Genomic DNA, 22,918 nt, shown 5'->3' with positions numbered 1-22,918 from the left:
GTATCGTCAAAAATCGTAAATCTTCCACGAGAATTTTTGTAAACTGGATTGTGAACCCAACCCATGATAATGATATATGTCGGGCTCGAAAATTATCAACCAAATCCACTTATTTTATGTGACGTGACGAATCATATTTTTTTAGAAGTGGCTGAACCTTGACCACATCATGGGGAAGACAGATTCCATGTATAGCATAGACCCGAAATTATTGGGACGAAAGATACTGCAGGAGTTTATAACCGTAGGCGTTTGCATTGAGGGAATAGTGGGCAACTCATTTTCTTGATCGTTAGTGGCCGCGATCGATTCTATTCTTTTTTCTTTTCTGAACCATTTTTCTCTCTTATCGATGGCTGCAAACTAATGGATTACGATAATAATTTAACTCTTTTTTTTTCCAGTTGCAACCATGGATCATCTGTAGATGAAAATACGTGTTTGTTGTAATTATATGCATTATTGTGCATGATAATTTCTTGGCTCATTCATGATTATGGTATTTTCGACCTCTTCGACACCAAGATTATATAATTACTTGCAGAAGGATAAAACACACGTTCATTGGGAAGATGACGAGTTTCTCCGATTTCGTAAGTGGATTTTTCCTTTGTTTTCTCAGATCCATTATCGTATGAATGCATTCAGATTCCCTGCATGCACATAAATATATATGCCAAGCTTATGACTTGTATATGTATGTGTGTGTATAGGAATGGACTGAATGTTTTTGGGATTCATTGAACAGAATTTAGAATTGTTTGTTTTCATTTTCTTCCCGATAAAGTTTATGCTATTATCGGAATTTCGACAATAGTTTTCTGGGATTCATGTTGAGGAATGACAATAATTATAGGAGGGAAAATTTAGAAAAGTTTTAGTGAATCTGATATTATTGCCTTGCCTTGTTCTTGCCAGCCGCCAATATGCAGGTATCAAAAGGAGAGGAGAACCTGTATCTGCACCGTCTTTCCCATAGCTTCTCTACTATTTCTTACATTGTTTTCATGCTTATGGTTTGCACAAGACAATCAGCAGGTGTGAGTTAATGCATTAATAGCAATGATAAATATGTATTTCACAATGTTCCGAAGTTATTTTTTGCATGGTCAACTCTCTGAGCTATAATGCAGAAACTAATAGAATCAAACTCACTAGGGAGGAGTGAGACTGAGAGCAGAAGAAGCTGTGAGGTATGTATTTGCTTGTCTTAAATCTTGATCTGTATGTATGTATAAGTTTGTTGTTTTGTTCTTTGATTATGATTAAAAAAAATTGTGATGCCTGTCATAGAATGAACGCAGTTGCAGGCCACCTGGAAGCGAATCACTGCCTAAAAGGATAGTTGTCAAAACCTCTAACTTGGAAACACGACCATTATGGGGTTCTCCAAAGGTACTAAAGTAGAGTTTGCAAGAACTTATTCTAAATTTCAATCTTCTAGCCAATGAAAATTCTAAATTCCAAACTTCTAGCCAATGAAATGTTTGGAAATTATATGTAGAAGTCGAGAATCATTTAAAATAAGCTCTTGCAAACACTACCTAACCAATTGGAAATAAATTAGAGTTTAATCCTATATAATATAATGTGAGGCACTATATTCTTTTGGCCTTGTGCAAGCAGAAGACAAGTTCATCGATGAGTTTGTTCGCTGTTCCTGTTGGAATAAAGCAGAAGATAAATGTAGATAAGCTGGTTCAAAAGGTAAATAATGGCTGTTTCTTCTATCTATCTATACATAGCATAATCATGATATATAGAATCTCAAAATTGCAGTTCCTGGCAAGCAATTTTGTCGTGATGCTTTTCCATTATGATGGCAATGTTGATGTCTGGAAGGATTTTCAATGGAGCAATCAGGTCATACATGTATCTGTTGATAACCAAACTAAATGGTAAGCCTAGATTAAAATTTTTGCCACTCGCAAATGTGTGGAAATGTACTGGGTGCCACGCCTGTATATATCTTGAGGGAGTTTCTAACCAGACAGATCAAAATATAACCTGGCCGATATCCTTGAACCAATCAGGACATGTGAAATAAAAGGATTGTATCAAGAACCATATTGTTTTTTACTTTCATTCTCAATCTTTACTTTCGTTCACAATCTTGGATTCTCAGAGATAGATGATAAAAATCTAAAGAGTGCGTCATTGACTAGGTGGTTTGCCAAGAGATTCTTGCATCCAGATATAGTAGCAGATTATGATTATATTTTCTTGTGGGATGAAGACTTAGGAGTTGAGAACTTCCACCCTTCACGGTATGCAAAACCCACATTTATTCAAGACTTAGTTTTCACACATTACTGGTATTAGTTTTGAATCTAGGTATTGGGTGTGCAGATATTTATCAATTGTTAGAGATGAAGGATTAGAGATATCACAACCAGCGCTTGAAATAGGGGAATCTGAGGTGCATCACCTTATAACTGCACGATGGAAGAGATCAAAAGTACACAGGTTTGTTCATGCCTATTTCACTTAATAGAATATAATAAGCATTCTAAAATCTATGCAAAAAAAAAAGTGAACGAAACCAATTTTATAAGAAGACAAATGCATGTACTATATACAGTTAAATAAATGATAGTGCAGGAGGACTTACAAAGTTGGTGGTAAGGAAACTCAATGTGATGATAACAGCACTCATCCTCCATGCACAGGGTACAGCAAATACATACAGTCACATACACACATATGGAGGACAAGAATTTTAACAGAGAATATATGATACTGTTTTCAGATGGATAGAAGTTATGGCCCCAGTATTCTCCAAGAATGCATGGCGTTGTGTATGGCATATGATCCAGGTATCATTTATATACGTATATAATTGAAATGAAATTATTATACTGATTTAATCCCTATTGATTTTATCGCAGAATGACTTGATTCATGCCTGGGGACTTGACATGCAGCTCGGTTATTGTGCACAGGCAATTAACTTTAATTCATCACTCCTCACACACTCACATACATAATGCATGTATAAATAAATACCGTGTTGATCCTCAGGGAGATCGGATGAAAAACATAGGAGTTGTGGATGCTGAATACATAGTTCACTATGGCTACCCAACACTAGGAGAAGAAGAGGTACCGAGTTGCATTGCAATTTGCATGCATGATAAGAATTTGTAATGAATTTTCAATTGGATGATTGATGCAGCATACACAAGGAAGTTTGAATACAGAAAAAATAAACAAGAGAGTCGAAGTGAGAAGACAGTCATATAATGAGTACAAGGTATTCAAAAGGCGATGGAAGAAAGCAGCAGAGGAGGATCGGTGTTGGACGGATCCATATCCACGTCAAACTGATTAAATTGCTCATCCATCAGCTATAATTGCCAAGTTTCTACCCTTCAACTACCAACCACCACCTTAATTCATAGAAGTTGGGTTAATTGGTGTAGTTGTCACGTGTAAGCAAACCAACCATGTTTATACCATTATTAATTAACATACAAATATTTTGTTGGACTTTTACTTTAAAACCGAAATTAAGATGCCAATGCTTTAGTTTCTTCTCGAAAAATAGAAACAAATGGCCCATGAACATCCCTCACAGAGAACATCAATATCAATAGAACTCCAACAATCTATTTTTAATTTCAGAATTGTGTTCAAAAGAAACACAACACACCATCCTGTAAGTAACCTTAATCTACACAATTACTCAATTCATCAACTAATCATAAAACAACAATATACATTAAATGAAATTTATGCTTTTTTGTGTTTCAGTAAACAAGGATGGAATAATAGAAATTTCATGGATCTTTCCCAGCTCCTAACTCCTCCTATGCCCCTCATGTAATTCCTACCTATAAACCCCACATCTCTTTTCATCCTTTCCACAAACAAAATTCAAGGGAATCGAACCTAGATATGGCATCCCAAGCAATTACAAGTCTTGGGAGTGAAAGAACAGTAGCCAAAAGGCCTGTTTGGGATGTTGCAATTGATAGCATAGCAACATGGAGATGCCAAACAGTATCTTTTGGCTGTACCATAACCTCCTCCACAGCAAGTGCACAGAGCACAAACCTCAAAGCTCCCGGCCAGATTCCTCCGGCTCATTATCAACTCTTCCTTCCCTTCTGGCTCCATCTCCATATCCATCTCCACATTCGAGGCAACTGTAAACCCATTTGCCTGCAAGTCTTGGATTTGTAAATCAAGACGCAATTTTTAACAAGAATGTCGATGGGATCTATGCGCGTGTCATAACAAATAATACAGATGCAGTAACTGTGTGATAAAGATACTCACAAGGGATGAAAATTTAACTCCACCGAGACTAAGGGCGAGCAACAAAACGAACAGTGGCAGAGAAATCCCACTCCCACTTGAGCGCATCTCTTAATGTTTCTTGTTTATGGAGAGGACGATAGATTGTAAGGAAAAAGGTGAAAATTAGCGTAGTTTAGGTGTGAGCGCCAAATAAATGATAAGGAGAGAAAAGGAAAAGTGGGGTTTATGTTTAATGCCCATTCAAAGTTCCAACTGCGATAAAGGAGCCATCACTTTCGGGAAATGGATATGAACTGGTTCCATGTTTTCTGCTAGCAGTAGTAATGCATCCACATAATTTTCAATTTGTCAGACATTTCATACCATATATTTTTTTTACACTCCCTGTCCTAAAAATATAGCATGTATTCATTAAAAAAAAAAATAGCACGTTAGAAAATGGAAAATAAACATATTTAATTGAGATTGTAGGAATATAAATTTTACAAGAATAAGTCTCTTGTGAGACGGTCTCACGAATCTTTATATGTGATACGGGTCAACCCTACCGATATTCACAATAAAAAATAATAATCTTGACATAAAAAGTAATATTTTTTCATGGATGACCCAAATAAGAAATATATCACACAAAATACGACCCGTAAGACCGTCTCACACAAGTTTTTGTCATTTTACAAACATAAACAATATCTTTTGTAAAGAAAAAAAAGGAATTAAAACATTGATCTTATCTAAGAATTATTAATTAATTTGCTTATAATATATTTAAAAAACTACAAGAGCTGATTATTTTCATCCCAGATATATGAATCAGAAAATAATGTATAACTCGATTTGCAAACACTGTTCATAAAGGAATTTGGAGTTTATTCCATTATGCTTAATTGTAAATAAACTAAATTAGTCTGATCAAACTAAATAAGATAATAAACTGAGGTTACTTTAAATTATTAAATTAAATAACTGTAAATTAGATATTTTTTTGAATTAAATGATTAGTTAAATTGAAAAACAAGAAATCAATTATTATTATTATTTTATTATTACAATTGGGGAAGAGAGGTTTTTTTGGTCTCCAGGCTTCCAGCAAGAAGCTTTTCCCATAAAGAGGATAAGATTGTGTCACTGGGATAAGAGGCTCGTGGCGAGAAATCAATTAATTTGATTAGCTTGAAATGCTAGAGTGCAAAATAAGTTAAAGCTAAATGAAATTCATATTATTTTAGATATTGGTGATGAAAATTTATCTAATTGATTTATTTCAAACACTAATCATAAAATTTGTGCGAGAATCTTTCCAAAAAAATAAGCTAATATGAAAAATAAATGAACATAAAAATATTAAACTTTTTAATAAGACTTCCCTTGGCATTCCTTTGTCTACAATTTAACCCAGAATTTCAAGAACCATGGACCACAAAAGATCAATAAAATGGTGAATTCCACTGCAGTCATTTGCCTCCTACTCTCCGTCTGTGCGCACGGTCTGTGAATTCAAGCTCTCCAGGAAAGTTTATGCAACTATTGCATCAGCCAGAAATATTTATTTCAACTTCTTTGGATGCATTGTTGAAAGTCTGCATGCTTTCTTTCCCTTTTCCTTTTATGTTGACCTGCATTAGAGCATTCCAACTTAGGTATCACGTTGGTTGGCTATGCTCAGATGGTCCACCATTCAATCCTACAAACATAAATTAACTTAATCGAAATTTAAAAGATAAGCAACAAAACTCCAGTTCCACTGCCAAAATTTATAAATGTTACAAATTAACAAAACGTCTTGTTCCACACGCACAATTTACAATCATGATGAATGATTGTCGAAGTATGCGATGAGTTGAGCATCAAGATTAGACCTTTGACAAAATGCAAAAAGGTGACATACTGTATCCACTTCCATATTTATTATTCTGTATCTTGTGAAGTATCTACTACCAGTTTAAAACGCTCGCACTGTCACCATGATAACTAGTATTTACAAATCACTAAAGTTTTAGAAACAGTTTGAAAGCACATGGTCACACCATTTGCTCCATTCCACAGTCATCGTTGGCAGCTTATTGCGTTTGTTCCAGTTCTTAAATGAAGAGAAGCTCGGGCATATTTAAAGCTGCAAGTAACATACCATTCTGCAGGTTTAGTTCTGCAATTAGCAAGCCAGTGTGGATGTCGCAAGGTCTGCTCACTGCCTTTATCTTATCCGGCTAACAATAATCAACAGATAATAAACAGACAAGCATGGATAACATATTGAATTTTCTACATACAGGCTTAATCTTATAGTTACATTTCTTTAGTGATTTTTCCTTCATATTTCGCCTTCAATTTCGCCCAACAACTCTATATTAATGTGTGCACAAATGCATGTGAGATGTCTATTATTAAACCTCATTCCATTTCACCTTAAAAATTATGAACTGCATATGAAGTAAATGTAGATTAAGAGGAAGGAAAAAAATTTCTTCTGTCTTCACAGACTCTTGTACAGTATAAATGTGCCCAGCTCGATAGTGAAAATGTATTTCAATCATGCACTTCAACATGATGGTTCTGTAATTGTCAGAGTATTGTGGAAGAGCATATTCTTACAAAAATTAAAATAAATTTTCATTGCATCCATTTTTTTAAAAAAATACATCGTATCCATTATTTTAACTTCTGCCTTGATGAAGAAAATGGACAAATAAAATGCGAGTAAATGTGTTAGGGGTGTTGTTTTTGCATATTCATGCAGCGTTGTTGACCCTGTGGTATTCATGTTTCCTAATTTGACAAAACACTATTCAAAGATTTCCAGTCAAGATCATTAGTATCACTTTCAGGCTCATGTCTCAGCCACAGATGCTTTGTTTGGGCAGCCAAGAAATGGTCTGTAATAATACAAAGGTCTGATTCTGTTCAGATACTTGTATCTGTCAAAATTCAAATCCATTTGATATGAGAGAATAAAAGAAACCAACGCATCCCCAGCAAGGGTGGTCTTCCTTCAAATTGGCACATGCAAGGTAGAAACGCTATTCCTTTGTGATGCTTATGTACAGCCACAGTAGATACAAGACCAGAAAAACAAGTACTAGATTTGGCATACAAGGGAAACAAATTCATTTGTCTTGGTTTTGAAAAATACCTGTTACACTTGTTTTTGCTGGCATTTCCGGCGAGCATACCAACCTTCAATTATAGACGAGAATGAACAAAAATTTATATTTGAAGCTTCAATTGTCTGCAGATCCAGCAGTATATGCAAGCCAAATCAACTGATGATGCTTCCTATGAAATTGGAATTAGAATTAGAGATGAGCTTCGGTGGTTTCAGGAATTGTAGCCGACTAGTAAAAATACAAACTGTTACCAGAAAATCATCCCTGAATTATTGTCTGCAAGTCCATTCTGACACAAGATACATTTCCATTCCGCAATAATAGATCACTCATCTTTCTCGCATAAGTTGTGACTGATGCTTAACCTAAAGTCTAAGCATTCAAATTCTGCTGTAAACAAAATTATTTGATCATAAGGTAACATTCTCTCAGTTTTTTTTTTGCAGCAAGCTTCAAATCACTAAAGAATTTTTCTTTGATGTAGTAATCACTCATGCATCTCGTTTCAGACAAATTTATGTTACCAAATTAGCAAACATCCAATTCAAGAGTACTCCAAAAGAGCCAATGACTAGAAAGTGGAAAATAGTGTCACAGTTCTAAGTTACATTTGATTGTCTGGTTCCAGATCCAAATTCCATAAAAAATCTGATTCATTTTTCTGATTTACTTGGATACAAAGGAGCCAATTTCGGCAGTTTGACTGTCGGCACTTCTCTATCTATTATGCCTATACACAAAGAACCTGCAAAAGAACCAACAGAAAAATAAAGCAAATCTATTGAGAAGATCAAACCAAAATGCTAACAGCACAAATCACTGAACTGATAGGTCATAGCACATTTCATTAGACTCGAAACAGATTGAGTAATAATTCAACCCATGGCACAGTCTTTGGAGAATCTCCTGCCTCCAGATGCCTAATAGCAAAACTGAAGCAGCAAAACTGATAGTAGTGATATATGGATGGAAGTAGGCGTGATGCTCGTAAATTTTGGCAATTCTGATAATCACCATTATTACAGGTGATGCAAGCATCAGATTCTAAACAGCCAGGAAATAACAATGACATTATAAATGTTTGAATGAGAAATGATCCAGACACTTTTGAGGATAAATATGTTGAGCCAGATGTATCCAATCGCAAAAACTAATGTTCTGAAGATTGTCGTAGTGGTTAAAAGAAGGCAGAAAGATAGATGGCTGTCAGAAAAGATGTTCATTATTGCCTTGAACAAATGTGACAACAGTTGCAGATTTATACAATGCACGGTTTAATGTTAACCTATCTTTTCAACTGACTCTTTCTTCAGAAGAGAAGATTGACACAGAATTAAAATCTGTACATCTCCAACCATGGAAATGAATTTACAGCAAATTCTTATTCGTCTTCCAAATGATTAGAAAGGTGATAATGTAATCGCATTTGGAAGTATTAAATCACTCTGAGTCAATGTTATTATCACCAGATGGTTTCTGTCTTGCCTCCACTAACCCATCTGGAGCTAAACTTAATGCAACAGCTCCAGTCGAAGCCAAAAAACGGCGAACAGCTGGGGAATCTGTTGATGATGATGCGGCCGTGTTGTATGCAAAAGCCCTCATTGGGTGGTCAAACTTGCAGCTTGGACCAAACTTGCATATTCCATATCGAGAATAAAAAACGCAGAGAGGCTCCCCCTAAAACCAACAAACAAGGAATAAAAGATGTGACAACAACTGCTTAATGAGTTTCAATAAACAATTAAATATAGGTTTTGCACCCAACAAAGGAAAATTATCAAGTCTCTTTCACTGTTTTCACTACTTAATTAATTTAGCCTATCCATTTGTTTTCATCGTTATTTTTATGATCTCTCATTTAAAGGACACAGATGACAGAACGCATGGAAATACTCAGGGTAAACATAGTGGGGTATCATATTATCAACAGACATCCCTCAGAGTCATCAATATGTGGATGAAAATTCAAATCTACGTCTTTTGTCACCATGTTCTTCAGTCATCACCGTTATTCTGCAACAATCACTATCCTTTTCTTGCATCACCATAAAAAATTCAGCACATTTTTGGTTCGGTTTAGAGATTTTATAACATAAAACAATCTCTTTCCCAAAAAACGAAGAACTACATTTTCATTCTATATCTGAATTTCTTCTGGTACTTCCTCACCCCACACCCATTCTACTAGACTGAACAATCAATGAATTACATGAGAAGGAAACAAAGTGACATTGAGATCCCTAGGCCAGGCCAAAATGGGTGTGGGCGTATGTGATCATGAAAGATCAATAATCCAGTGGATAAGAAAAGACAATGAGTAGAAATAAACCACAACGGAGGAAAACGTTTGAGATGCCAATTAAAACTATGAAAAAAGGAAGAATCTTGTCACCCACTAACATGGAACAGTTCTGAATTCTTTAATGAATAAGACAATTTTATAGATGTTAAGACTTGAAACTTTGAGATATCCCTTCTCTTTAGAGGGTAAGGGATACCAGTACCGCTTTTAATTTTCTTTTGCTAGCATTATTATCATGTGATTCAGAATCTTGAGGTGGTTTCGCTTCTCTGTGTTCCCCGTTCACTCACAACCAAAATGAAACAGACTTTGCCAAGATCAAACTATATGAAAAGAAAGTACTGCACATCCCAGAAATTCATTTATTGTGTCAAAAAATGATTCAAATTTACTTACAGGCCTTAAAGGAAGTCCAAGTGGACTCAAGACACAATCAGGGAATGGGACAAATCTTTCCGTAGGATGGTGAAATTTACATACAGCACCGAATTTGCAATCTCCAGTTTTCATATAGAACTGACATTCAGGCTGACCCGGTCTCTCAGGGAACACATTATCTCTCTGAAATGCGTATTGCCCCAGTTGTAGAGTGCCCGAACGAAATTGGGATCCTGCATTTACAACTTCGCCCTGGGGTGACGCCCCATCAGCAAGACTGCTTCCTGCAATTGGTCGTTGATTTTCTGAAGGTGACACTGAACCCAGCTGACCCTACACAAAGAAATAACTAGTAAAATTCAACCTTGCAATATCTTGTATTTTGCATAACTTGGGTTAAATGCAGAACATGATAAATTTGTGCCAATCAATGGTGATAGAACTTTGTAAATAAAGAATAAAAGGCAACTGCAAGAGAAATTCACGGTCTCCAAGTTTGCTTTTAATCACCAGTATGAATAATCTATTCATGAGAAGTACATGGTAAATGCGTTTTTCTCAAACAAACAGCCCAAGTGCAACTTAAGTTTTCTGGAATAGAGTTCGCAAACTTATGCTGATAGTTCAAACTTGAGTTGAAATACCAACATTGCACATTCTACTATGAAGAGATATTATATCAATTTTTAATGATGAAAATAATATCGCATAGAGATAGATTATATTGATGTTTAAATAACTATAATATATGTTCAGTTACCATGACCATATTCTTTAAAAATAATAACAACAACAAAAATAATAATGGAAGAGTCAAGAAGTGAGTTTTTGAATAATATTATGCAAACTCAAAAAATCCATGAAATTTGAACTCGAACTGAGCAGCTTGTTAGAAAGTCTGGCTCATCTTAATGATCCCTGATCAAAGCTAACAAAAGAATAGCTTTTGGCTGTATTAAAGGCGGTTCAGAAAATTAGCATTTAGATGAGTAAAACCATGATTAAAAAAAAGATTAACAAGCTGAATGCAAACTCTAATACTTCACATAATTATAAAGGTCATATATACAGTAATTGCTTAGATTTCAAAAAATCAATGGGCAAAAATATGCCCACAATTATGCAAGCAAAACAAAGAAACAAAATGCATCAGAAAAATTACGGTGTATAAGTTCCATCCCGGGACAGATACAACCCCCTGAGGCACAACCATAGGTGAATAACTCGAAGGGTTTTGCCACCGTGAACTGGGGATAAAAGAAGCTCTCGACAAGGGAAATGACAGCTGGCCAGCAGTCGGAGAATGAATAGGAGGATATACAGAAGAGCCGCGTAAGGAGAACATCATGTTAGATGGCTGAGGATGGTGGAATTTACAAGTGCTCCCAAATTTGCAATGTCCATTTCTCATAAAATATGCACATTCACTTTCATTCTGCACAAAAATGCAAAAGGGAAAAATCAACAAACTCCACCTTCAACAAACCACTAAACAACACCCAACACCCGAAAATCCAATTTACAATCTATTATTACTACATGTATGCTCGATAGATATATATAATTGTATAACTATATAACGGTGTAACCTATACATACATCCAGACATAGATGAACAATCATATTCTCCCATACCCTATCCTAAAACATTTTGAAGAACGACCACACCTGCATCGTATCATATCCATGTCCCTATGCCCTATCTTTTCAATATATGTACTCATGCTTTAGAATAATTCATCTTTTATTTATTTACTTTTTTTTGTGTGAGTCGGCCATCATGGGCATTTGCCACGGGACCAAAGCAAAGCATACTAACCACTCTCAAACCCAATATAAGTATTTATTTTAATAAAATCCACACAGCGAAGAGTTTGATTTTCCCATCGAGTAACAAAGCAAAATCCTTCAACAAGAAGGAAAGAAAATTATATTTCACCAAAAGAAGGAAAAAAACAACAATAGGTGCTTAATGCCCCTAAAGTTCTATTTAAGCAGCTAAACCTTTTTACCCAATATCGAAGTCCCAAGAGTTCAATTCCTGCATCATTTTAATTTCTTAAGAAGAAATGAATTATCCTTCTTCAACAATTTGCATTTTTTTCCATCATAAAAAGAGAAAAGTTAAAACAAGTTTCACATCAAAATCTGCATTGGACGTGAAGATTGTTATCAGGCCATTCGACTGATCGATTTCTCCAAATGTTCATTGTACTTATGTATGGTCTTGATAAGGATGATTCCTGCATGAATTAGTACGAATATTTCTTCGTGTTTCGGGTGTATTAAATTATCTAAGCAGGCAAACTTGAAGATTTATTAGAGAAGAGGATCAGTTGGAGAAGGGATTTGACTCAATCAACTTTCAAGAAGAAAGATTGCCAAATCAGGTTAGTGAACAACTTTCTTTTACGGGAAAAATGGCTTCCCAAACAACACTTCAGCAAAAATGCAGCCACCACTCCACATGTTAATTACCGAAGCATATTTTGAGAAAAACGAGTCACATGATTCAGGAGCCCTATACCATCTTGCATCAATATAATCCGTCCAAATTTTTGTCGGACGGATCATGTTTATATAGGATGGTATATGATTTCTGAACCGTGCTCGTTTTCCCATTACTGAGTTCACTAATGCTGAAAAACAAATTGCTTGATTTATTTAGCTTAGCATGTGAAACATTTTTCACCAAGTATCCTAATTGAAAAAAAAAACATTATTTATGGTTGATGAAGAAAATAGAATAAGAGTTTAGAAAAATATAATAAGAGTTTAAAGATGGTCCCAAAAAAACACTATCCCATACATGGTTTGTAATGTTATCACTGGTCATTTGAAGGGGAATGAAGCCCAAATATCTATAGAAAAAGGACATGGTTCATGCATGCTAAATGAACAATACTCAGACATTCCAGAGGATGTGAGCAAAAGAAACTGGTCCAAAGAACAGTCGTAGATAGGAGAGCATGATTTTTAGAATTGTTAGACTACGGGATTGAAATTGTGTAGGGGAGGGGTCCTCATTTCCAATTTCACTTGAAGGGGATAGAATTGGAGCTTCTAAGATATGCAAAGGTCAATGTGGTTTAATATTGGCCGTGTAAGAACTACTAGGCTCATCATGTCAATTGTAAACGAGTACAATTCAGTTCAACATGTGAAGTTACAGTTGGTAAATTTCCTTTTATTTACACAAAATATACAAAAATATGTTATGATTTTACCCTAAAACACTTTGGTTTAAGTAACAAATTAATAGTTTTGTTGAGAGGCTATGTAGAAATGGTAAAAAAATATTATCTTTCAAAAGCAGAATTATATAAGTTTCTCATTCATAAGATACAATATTGTTTTGCTGCATTAATAGAAAAATACATTAATTTGTTCAATAAGCATTCAATGGTCCTTGCAACTAATTGTAGTTTATTTAAGAGAATCAAAAGACATACTGTGTAATCTTTCAGTTTATTAATAGTTGCCAGAGCCAAGAGTGAGTACAAAATTTCATGAAAATTTCATGCGTGCCTATGAATTTTAATGGTGGAAGTGAAATAGTTAAATATTCTAAACTGTGTCAGGGTTGCGACTTTCTTATAACAGTACTAGGCATCAATTTGGTTTAAAACAAATTCAAAGACAGATAGATTAATGCTATTATCAATGTATCATATCTTTTTCTTAAAGATTCTACACATGCAATGCCCATGTCGTTTTCTGTTATCATAAATATAAAAAAATATGAGTAGAGTAATGTAACAAAACAATAATTGAATATAAAGTGAAATCCCAAACAGATAAATTCAGTCTCATATCATTAATTAAGTGCAAATTGGCCCACTAAAATGTGTAAGAAATAAATGTAAAATTGTAAGATTTCGAAGCAGAATGTCAAAGATGACTGAGAGGAAGATAAAGTGTCCAAACCGGCCGAAATGGATAACCCAAAGCATTTAGAGCAACTCTACCAGCAATCCCAGCCTTATCTCTAGGATGATGAAATTTGCATGTGGCTCCAAACTTGCATGTTCCCGTTTTTAGGTAATACTAGAGAAGAGTTCAAAATACACAAACAAATATATGAACAAGAGACATTTTTAGAAAAAAATAGTGCACTAATGTTCAAATTTATGTTGAAGTGATATACACGACAAAGAGAGAATAGAAAAAACAGAGAATGGATTAAAAAATAGCACTTAAACCATGAAGGATAATCTCATTGAAATAGGATGTAAATTGATTTTCAGAAATTAATTTAGTGCCAAAATTTCTAAAACAGAAACGGTGACAGTTTTTTAAGCCTTTGTCCAGTATTTTTTTCCCAGTAGCAGCTTCCTGAAACTGAATGGGGGTTCAGTCGGAAAAGGATAATGAATGGCCAGAAAATTACCTTGAAAACATGGTTCCACAAACAAAGACAACAAAAATAGATGCATACCTGGCATTCTGGTTGCCCAATTCTTTCTGGATACTCGCCTCTCATCCTTGCAGTAGCAATAGCCTACAGACAAAGTTATCATCAAATTAAGGGATAGTGGGATACAAAGGTGTTTTGAACAATATGTAGAAGGCAGTCTAACAAACCACCTAAATCCCGGAAAAGCATGCAAGTAGACTCTAGTTAGGTTGGTATTTTCATTAGTTGAATTCAGGTTAATAATATAGCACATGCAAAAAAATACTCATTTTTCATTACTATTTGAGGCCAACATACCCTGCCAAACAACTTAAAAGGCTCAACTTCTAACTCCCAGAAATGCAAAATTGAATGGGTATGTCATTTTATCCCTCCCCTTGAGTGTTTTTATATTGCCAAGCCCTTCATCTAAATTACAGAACTAGCCGCTGACAAGAGAGTCGCCCCCGATTTGAGGTTACTCAACATCCATAGATTCAAAGTATCACCAGAAAAAATACAGCATTTGGTATCGCATAATCATGAGTCAAGACTTAAGAGAAACTAAAAAACAGCAGCAAGGTACAGAATGTAGAAGTACATGGTGGCTCACAACAAAAATATTTTAGATAAATAGTATTTCAACGAGCAAAGTCAACTCTGTCCATATACTATGTCAAAAATCTGTCAGCCGATTCAAACTAATATCAGTATTTTGTATTCCATACCAGTTTCCGGTTGGGTGGGTGGTTAAATCGACATGTTGCCCCAAATCTGCAGAGCCCTGTTCGAATATAGTATGAACAATCTGGTTCGTCTTCACGCACAGGATAAGACCCAGGCTCCATCTGTTCCCTTGATCTCGGATTCATTTGCCACAAAGCATCTGAAACATCAGATGTTTCAGTTTGAAACTCTCACTCAAAGGAACCTCTCCTTAACATAAATTTTTCAGCATTCAAGTGAATTTAGCATTTTATTTGCTAAAGTGCTTCCTTTCACATAAGAGGCAGAATACGAGTTTTCAGGAATCCAACTTCTAACTCTCGCACCAGATAGTGAAAATGAAAGGTTGTGACTAAAAGCATAAGAAAATTGTGTTGCTGAGGTTTCACAATGAGAAGTAGCAAATTCTCAATAAACACAAAGTATAGATGAGATTTCAATCACATGTACTGTGATTACCAATATTAAGGCCCCCTTTTCCCCTTCTGATCTCACTTCACATTTCAGCATGTTAGAAAGCTACAATCTCGCTACAATTTTGCATAGTTAAATCAATGTAAATTATATTCACCATTTGCTTGATTTTTTCACCTGATTCAATTACATATTTACATGTTATCTTCAAAAGACGTTGATGCTGCTTGAATGCAATCTATTAAAGGTAAAGAAATCATTAAAAACAAGGTGACTAACAGCGTCACAAGGCATCAAAACTGATAAGAAAGTGATTTGTTGAGCAATATTATAGCAAAATGGAGCCTGATTTTCAAACCCCAAACACCACACAATACACCCTCTCAAACATGATTGAAAAAAAGCTAGCTTCCACACTACATGTGTTCCCAAAATATAAGCTGATGTCAGTTTGAAACTCCAGAGCATGTTTTTTGAACTATGACATATTCACTAATGCAACAAAAACTCCGCAACTAGTTGTTAAAGTCCATGAATCAACTGGGAAACTATTGAATTTAAAACTTTTGCACCACATTCTTAGCCCAGAAAACTTAAAGCCTAGACCTCCGATAAGTCAAAGAGGTCACCTCTCCAAAACTCAAATCACGAAGTATCTTTGTAATAAATAAAATAAATATGGGGAGCTCCGATGGTTTCTCCAAATTCTGGATTGGGCCTAAATTGAAAGTAGAAAAATAACAACTTTGAATCAATATCCCACTATTTTTAAGTAAAGCGACCATTTAACCCATGCAAACAATGGCTAAAGGACTGATAAACAAATGGGGTGGAAACTGGTATGTAACAAACTCAGCAAACTACTTCCAAGCAACGATCGAGCAAACACAACTACACAAGTAGAATGGAGGTTCTTAGTCTTACGCACACGAAGCGATAATTCCATCATCGTTTATGTTAAACAAGAAAAAGAAAGCACAGTCAGAAAACAAAGCTACAACTAATCAGTAACCAACATGGATCATTTCGAAACTGAGGAGGATACAAATGAATCTACGTCGAGGATCACAAAATCACCAACGACTCGATAAACTAAGGTACCTAGAACGAATAGAAGAAAGAAACCTTGATTTTGGGGATGGAGGTGGAGGGAGGAGGAAGACGAAGACGCAACGGCAGTGACTGACACCCGCGACATTGGAATTAAAAACCCATGTGACACACCATTTCGATCCTCAAAAATTATCGAAAAAGATCCTTCTCATCTCAGAAGAATCAATGTTGAGATAGAGAGTGTGGAAAGAAATGGAGAAGAGAGAGAGGAATGTTCTTGGGGTGGGGTAAGGTGGGTCTGGCTATAGCTTTAGCAGCATGCTCTCCTCTCCACATAAACATAAAACAACCAAAGAACATAAATTTATATAATAATATAATGTAATGAAAATAATCAACCAACCATTCAGCACCATGAAGGGAGCCAAAGAATTTGGGGAAAATCACTGTCCATTTCTTTTTATTTAAATTGCATATATTCGTTATCATAAAATTTCGACCAGATAAGATTTTGGATATGAAATGTGGTAAAATATTTTTGGAACAAGAATTGGACATGCTTAGGCTATTTTACGGATTTAAGCATTTTTGTTATGCGATTATAATTTTTGGTAAAACAACATGCGCTAGTAATGAATTATTAAATGAATCTGGATAATATATTTATTAGAAAAAAAACTATGTACGATTCAAAATAGACATTTATAACGTTATTAGAAAATTATTACGGGACTCTTCACATAATATCTTCCTTCCAAGTTATAGTACGTGTGAGATATACTAAATTATTATTTGTTCCTCGAGACTTAGATCAACTTGTTTTTATTGTGGAAAGACACGAGAAAATATGTAATGCAAGAATAAATTAGAGAATATTTTTGGGTTCAATAGAATTCTGAATCGATCTAAAATTGGTAGGTAATATAGGAGTCTGTTGCATAGCAAAACTTGCACCTGATAAAACTTATTGTTATGTATTCAATCAAGAATTTTACTGATAAATCAATGTTTTAAAAAACTATAATTGGTTGGAGATTGATCATAAAAAATAATTTTAAATTTTTAATATAACTTTAATTATATCAATCAAAACAATACATGAGATGATATGTAAGCATAGTTGATTTAAGACTTAAAACCAATACACAACCAAAAGATGATATTCAATAATTTAGTGCAAATTTTACAATAATTGGAGTTAAAAATTAATTATATTATCCTTGTCTTTCAAATTATCATATCATCTCATGAATAAAATGATATCTAAATATAAAAGTTTTTAAAATCTCAAAAATACCACATTTTCAAAATCAAAATTATTAATAGTTTTTTCCATATAAAAAATTTATTATTATTGTTACAATCATATCACATACCAAAAGCCAAAATATTGTATAATTCTTTGTTCAACTTATTTCTTTATCAAATCTTTTCGTCCAAACGAAACAAAACCAACTTCATCTACATCTACTCATATTAATTTATTCACAAAAACTCTCGTAAAACCAACTCAATGGTCAATTTTGTTACACGGATATCCGATTCATGAAAATATATTATATTTTATATAAAAAAAAATTATTACTTTACAGTAAAAATTTACTGGATCGACACGTCTTACGGATATAAATCCATGAGACAATTTCACAAAAACACTAATACGCTCTTTTTAATTTGTGATAGAAAAAAGATAAATCAATCTGAGCAACATTATTAACGATGTAGAAATATACAACAGCAACATTAACAACGATGTGGAAATATGCAAAATTTGAAACTTCGGCCACATATCAATGATATAATTGAAGTTGAAGTTGAAGTTCAAGTGTGAGATTTTTCTTTAATAATGTAAGGTATTATCTAAGGAATATTTGATTCACGTTATTGTCTAATGTTATAGCAAGTGTTACTTCGTATAATTGCATCATAAAAATTTATGCCTAGCGTATCTCACTTCAAGAGCACACCTTGCCTCCAGTATACCGATGCGCCTCAGCGCGCACTGTCTAAAACAACTAAGATTAATTCAATATAGTAAATCCAAAACAAACATAAAAATAACACTATGTCCAAGAAAATGATGGTGTAGCTCATCCCTCATATTGGTAAACAATTTTATAAGAATTGAGGACTCTTGTCAAATATCTTCAACAAGGGCAGAATTCAGTCACTTTCCTCATCATCGCCTGCAAGTAAAAATGAGAAAATGTGAGAATCTTCTAATTCGTTTCTTTTATTTGGAAAGAGCGCTATATAATTGATTACTGCTTATGGCATCAAATCAACTTTAAATGAAGATTACAGTTGTGCAATGTCACAGCCCACGTAGTGCACATTCGTGATGTTTGAAGTTCAGAAAATATCATATTTAAGTGTCAGTATTGTTTCTAACTTACTGAGGTGTATAATAACGCTGAGTTGCTAGCTCGAGTTATTCAGAAGTTTTGAGTAATTACATGTATTATGATCTCATGACACATTTTATTTATCACACCTTCTTAGGCTGCTAATAGGAGGACTTGTGTTGAAACAAGGTAAACAAAAGTAGATTCGTGACTCATCGTTGCAAAGTGGTATTCATGGAAATTGGTTTAGCTTTCCATTTCTTATTAGAAACTATTGGACCAGAAAATAAAAAGGTAAAAAATCAATCATCTCAATCTAGTTTACCTTCATTAAATTCCTCGCTTTCTTCTTCTGCATCATCTACTTCTTCGTCTTCTTCTTCATCCTCCTCTTCGTCAAAAGTCTGCTCATCCTCTACCTTCTCCTCTACCTCTTCTTCCTGTTCCTTCTTTTTCTCAACTTCCTCCTTATTGTCATCATTCTGATCTTTCTTATTTTTTTCTTTGTTTTTAATATCTTTATGACCAACCTTGTCACCTTTGGCACGTGTTTCAAATTTAGGAGATACAAAACTGAATGTTGACCTTCTTCGTGTACTTGATATGATGTTGCTCATGTCAATACCTTCCAGTTCTTTGGCTCTTTCCTTTCTTATTTTACAATCCTTGATTTCTGAAAACATGAATTTGGTGGCAACATTAAAGAGGAAGAGGGGCAAAGAAGAGCCACAGAGAAGATGCTCAACCATTGAATCCAATAACTCAGATAATATGCTGTGCATGATGGATGATGAATAAATTTAGTGCTGCAGGCAATTTGTAAAACCAACCAAGCTGATCTGACCTACTGATATTCAATTGACGATGGTATCTCATGAACTGCGAGTAGCTTCAAAATTTGTTCTGATAGTGATTCAGAGTCAAGTTTCATAGGCTAGCTGAGTTCCAAAGCTTAATCATTTTGATACTTCCGAACAATAAAAAACACGAAACATTATCTTCTAGTAACAGGTTAATAGACACGGGACACTATACCACGCAAGCACACAATTTTAACTGTTCAGCAGGCAGGCAGTACGCTGAACTAAGTTACATGACATGGAAGCCAAGATACAGCTTGACCATCCTTCCTATAACAGTACTAACTAGCTGGTCATTTCAACTAATTGAATAAAATGTATATGGCACTGCAGAAGATTTTAAGCACCCATCTCTGGTTCGATGATGACTGTTTTAGTCAATCAGTTTTCAGCACAAGAAAATATAAGATAAATCATATGTGCTCATAAGAAACCCAAAATGCCTCACCATGCAAACTGGCCTTCAAAAAAGCTGGCTTCTAAATTACATTTGCATGAGATGATGACCACATATAAGTGACGACCGGCAACCAATTATTACCTTTCTCATTGGGATCCTTAGATAGTCCTTCTCTTATGAGTATCCCTTCCAACTCCTTCACTATAAAGGCCTCTCGTTTTTCATCTGACACTTGCTTAGCTTTCTTGTAAATTGAAGGAGCAACACTGATTCCCATTGAGAAATGATGAGGTGCCGTATCAATGAGGGGACGGGTTGATAATACCAGGGGGGGTTGGTAAGGTAAAGGAAAAGAGCCAAAGCGGTTCCAGCACAAACCTCATTCCACAAGCTTTGATTACTGATTTCAGATGCTCCACTTTTCTACCATATCCAGGAGCTGGTTTTTCTTTCCTCTGTTCATCAAAACGTTTTAGTCAAAGACAAATCTGCATAAAATCAATTTATAAAGACACATATATCAGATTTTGGAGGTGTTGAAGTAGAAAAGAAATAGCAGTACAGGTTTTTCAACAGATAATTTAGATTGACTATCGTCCGATACATTTCCAGCATCATCTGACTCACTGTCTCCCTCTTTTCGCCTCTTTGCAAGCTTGTTCTGCTTCGTGCTGGAGACATCAAAATCACCCTCCGTGGATCTTTTACGCTTCTTCACCTCTTCCAGCTTTATATTTTTTCTATGAGCAGCTTCCTTTCTTGATTTTACTTTATCTTCCATACTATCACTTGCACCACCAAAAGAGTCGAACCCTTCTTCGCTGCTGGTCTTTCCTGATTTTTTACTTCGAGAGCTCTTGGAATTTGTCTTCACATCTTTTGCTGCTTTAGCTCCTTTCGGTGAATTAAGCACCTATATTGCAAAAGATAAATAAAAGTTATATGCAGCCATTTTAAGAGAATCAGGGCTCTCCTAAGTATTAGAGAATGTAACGCTAGGGCCTATTGTCTACAAAATTACGCAATGCATAATCAACCCATGATCTTAAGAATTCTCACGTCAAAATAGTCTCAAGCTACATTAATTCAAATACATGCCACTGGTATAGCAGGGAAAGTGTTTGCCAAACATATACATACACAACTTAACAAGAGCACTCCCAAATTGAAAACTGAAACACGAAACAACTAAAAAAAGCGGGACAGGCAAACCTAGATCCTCTTCGAATCAGTGGCAATTGTTCTCAGCAAACTCGCTCTATTCCTATATTTAGGAGGCAACGAAGTATTGCAAGAAATAAAGGAGGTAATGATTCACCTTTTCCAAATGTTGGCGAATGAATCTCTTGTGTGCATCAAGAGAAAATTTCTCAATCCCCATATCCTTCTCTAACAGCCTCCTCACACTTTCCAACGTCAGCGAACTGCAATTCGTGAATCCAACAAAAGAAAAACAAATAACAAAAATCAAACTAATAACAACAGCTGTGTTGTAACTTGCATATAATTCATACATACTCGGCTTGGTCTTTGAAATGCTGAAGTCGAGAGCGCACGGCATGCTCTATCTGCACTTCAATTCCCGGTTCTTCTTCCGTTTCCGCCATTGTTATTCGCACAGAAGATTACCGTAAATGCAGAAATTTTTCAAAAAAAAAGCGGTAGGGTAGCGGTCAAGTTTGGGTGGGTAGTATGTGCTTCTATGGAAGGAATACAAGTGTATTGATTCGTCCATCGTTTTACGAGGGAGTTGAACTTGAATAAAATCCGGAACATCTCACGAATTTTTATCCAGCGAAATTAGTCAAATATTTATAATAAAAAATAATATTCTTAACATAAAAAGTAATATTTTTTCATGACGCAAATAAAAGATCCGTCTCACAAAATACGACCCATGAGACCGTCTCACACAAGTTTTTGTCTAACTCTGGTTTTCTCTACTTTTTTAGATTTAAATATAAATATATTTCTACATCAAAAAATCTCATAATGTTAATAAAGTTCATTAAATTTCCTCAATCTTTCTCCAAATTATTGTTGATTGATGTAATAAATGAGTAATTGGATCATGATAAATGAGATTGATTTCTCTTATAAGCATATTCTGGGCGAACTTGTCATGCTGGTTTATCCAGTATAATTTATCTGACTAACATGATTTACAAGTTATTATATTAAATCAAGTTTGTCACGTGCACATTGAAAATAACTTTTCAGAAAAAAATATTGATGCGATCCGGGTGAAATGGACGAGCTGGGTAACGAGCTCCAACGGATCTGCTATCAAAATAATGAAGGAAATAAGAGCAAGGGAGAGTATATCTGTGATGAAGATATATCTCTGTAATATGGCTCCAGCTGTAACCTGCACACAAGGAGATGAACTCGTGAATGGGCGCCGGAGGGGAGTTCGGCGTGGCCACTCTGATGCTTAAGTCAGTGAATGACTCAACAAAAGACCAATGTAACCAAGTGATGGTTGTGATATTGGCGTAAGAGTGTAGGCCATAAAATGAATCATAAATGTGAAGATGAAACCTGGTATTTATAGTAGGGAATGTATTGATGACCTCGATCTGCGTGCTACATACTAATTATAGTAGGGCGGCTACATTCTGACATGTCAAATCATACACTAGTCACATCCCGCCTGTCTGACTTTGTCAACCAC

General features: G+C 35.0%; 2 protein-coding genes across 3 annotated transcripts; one reads left to right on the top strand and one right to left on the bottom strand.

Moving 5' to 3' along the window:
* The first annotated feature begins 229 nt into the window (after positions 1 to 229).
* LOC140990759 (uncharacterized) lies at positions 230 to 4,046 on the top strand. Of its 2 annotated transcripts, none has more exons than XM_073460614.1 (13): positions 230 to 593; positions 919 to 1,038; positions 1,159 to 1,193; positions 1,294 to 1,395; positions 1,627 to 1,707; positions 1,780 to 1,898; positions 2,166 to 2,267; positions 2,350 to 2,466; positions 2,602 to 2,670; positions 2,750 to 2,816; positions 2,889 to 2,942; positions 3,022 to 3,102; positions 3,176 to 4,046. In XM_073460614.1, exons 1-13 carry the CDS (start codon positions 491 to 493, stop codon positions 3,329 to 3,331), a joined length of 1,206 nt encoding a protein of 401 aa, XP_073316715.1. In that variant the 5' UTR covers positions 230 to 490; the 3' UTR covers positions 3,332 to 4,046. The 2 variants fall into 2 exon arrangements, with proteins under 2 accessions (XP_073316715.1, XP_073316716.1); XM_073460615.1 differs by having other exon boundaries at positions 235 to 593; positions 1,134 to 1,193.
* A 1,547-nt stretch (positions 4,047 to 5,593) lies between these two features.
* On the bottom strand, positions 5,594 to 21,956 carry LOC140989654 (zinc finger CCCH domain-containing protein ZFN-like). The gene is made up of 14 exons (XM_073458965.1): positions 21,763 to 21,956; positions 21,563 to 21,668; positions 20,807 to 21,157; positions 20,623 to 20,699; positions 20,386 to 20,510; positions 15,175 to 15,332; positions 14,489 to 14,551; positions 13,978 to 14,097; positions 11,213 to 11,485; positions 10,069 to 10,383; positions 8,834 to 9,047; positions 7,394 to 8,112; positions 6,123 to 7,136; positions 5,594 to 5,947 (listed from the first exon to the last, which is right to left on the bottom strand). The coding sequence occupies exons 1-12, from the start codon at positions 21,849 to 21,851 to the stop codon at positions 8,021 to 8,023; spliced, it is 1,983 nt and encodes a 660-aa protein (XP_073315066.1). The 5' UTR covers positions 21,852 to 21,956; the 3' UTR covers positions 5,594 to 5,947; positions 6,123 to 7,136; positions 7,394 to 8,020.
* Positions 21,957 to 22,918: the final 962 nt, after the last annotated feature.

The sequence above is a fragment of the Primulina huaijiensis genome, chromosome 12, assembly GCF_012295235.1.
Source record: "Primulina huaijiensis isolate GDHJ02 chromosome 12, ASM1229523v2, whole genome shotgun sequence".
Taxonomy (NCBI): Eukaryota; Viridiplantae; Streptophyta; class Magnoliopsida; order Lamiales; family Gesneriaceae; genus Primulina; species Primulina huaijiensis.
This window is presented reverse-complemented; position numbering and strand designations above follow the sequence as displayed.

Excerpts from the sequence above, each read along its gene's own strand:
- LOC140989654 (XM_073458965.1), bottom strand. The coding sequence starts at position 21,851 with ATGGCGGAAACGGAAGAAGAACCGGGAATTGAAGTGCAGATAGAGCAT. Across the intron at positions 11,486-13,977 it reads TGGGTTATCCATTTCGGCCG|AATGAAAGTGAATGTGCATA; the intron begins GTTTGGACACTT and ends ATTTTTGTGCAG. Across the intron at positions 10,384-11,212 it reads CGGGATGGAACTTATACACC|GGTCAGCTGGGTTCAGTGTC; the intron begins GTAATTTTTCTG and ends TTCTTTGTGTAG.
- LOC140990759 (XM_073460614.1), top strand. The coding sequence starts at position 491 with ATGATTATGGTATTTTCGACCTCTTCGACACCAAGATTATATAATTAC. Across the intron at positions 1,039-1,158 it reads TTGCACAAGACAATCAGCAG|GGAGGAGTGAGACTGAGAGC; the intron begins GTGTGAGTTAAT and ends CAAACTCACTAG. Across the intron at positions 1,708-1,779 it reads TAGATAAGCTGGTTCAAAAG|TTCCTGGCAAGCAATTTTGT; the intron begins GTAAATAATGGC and ends TCAAAATTGCAG.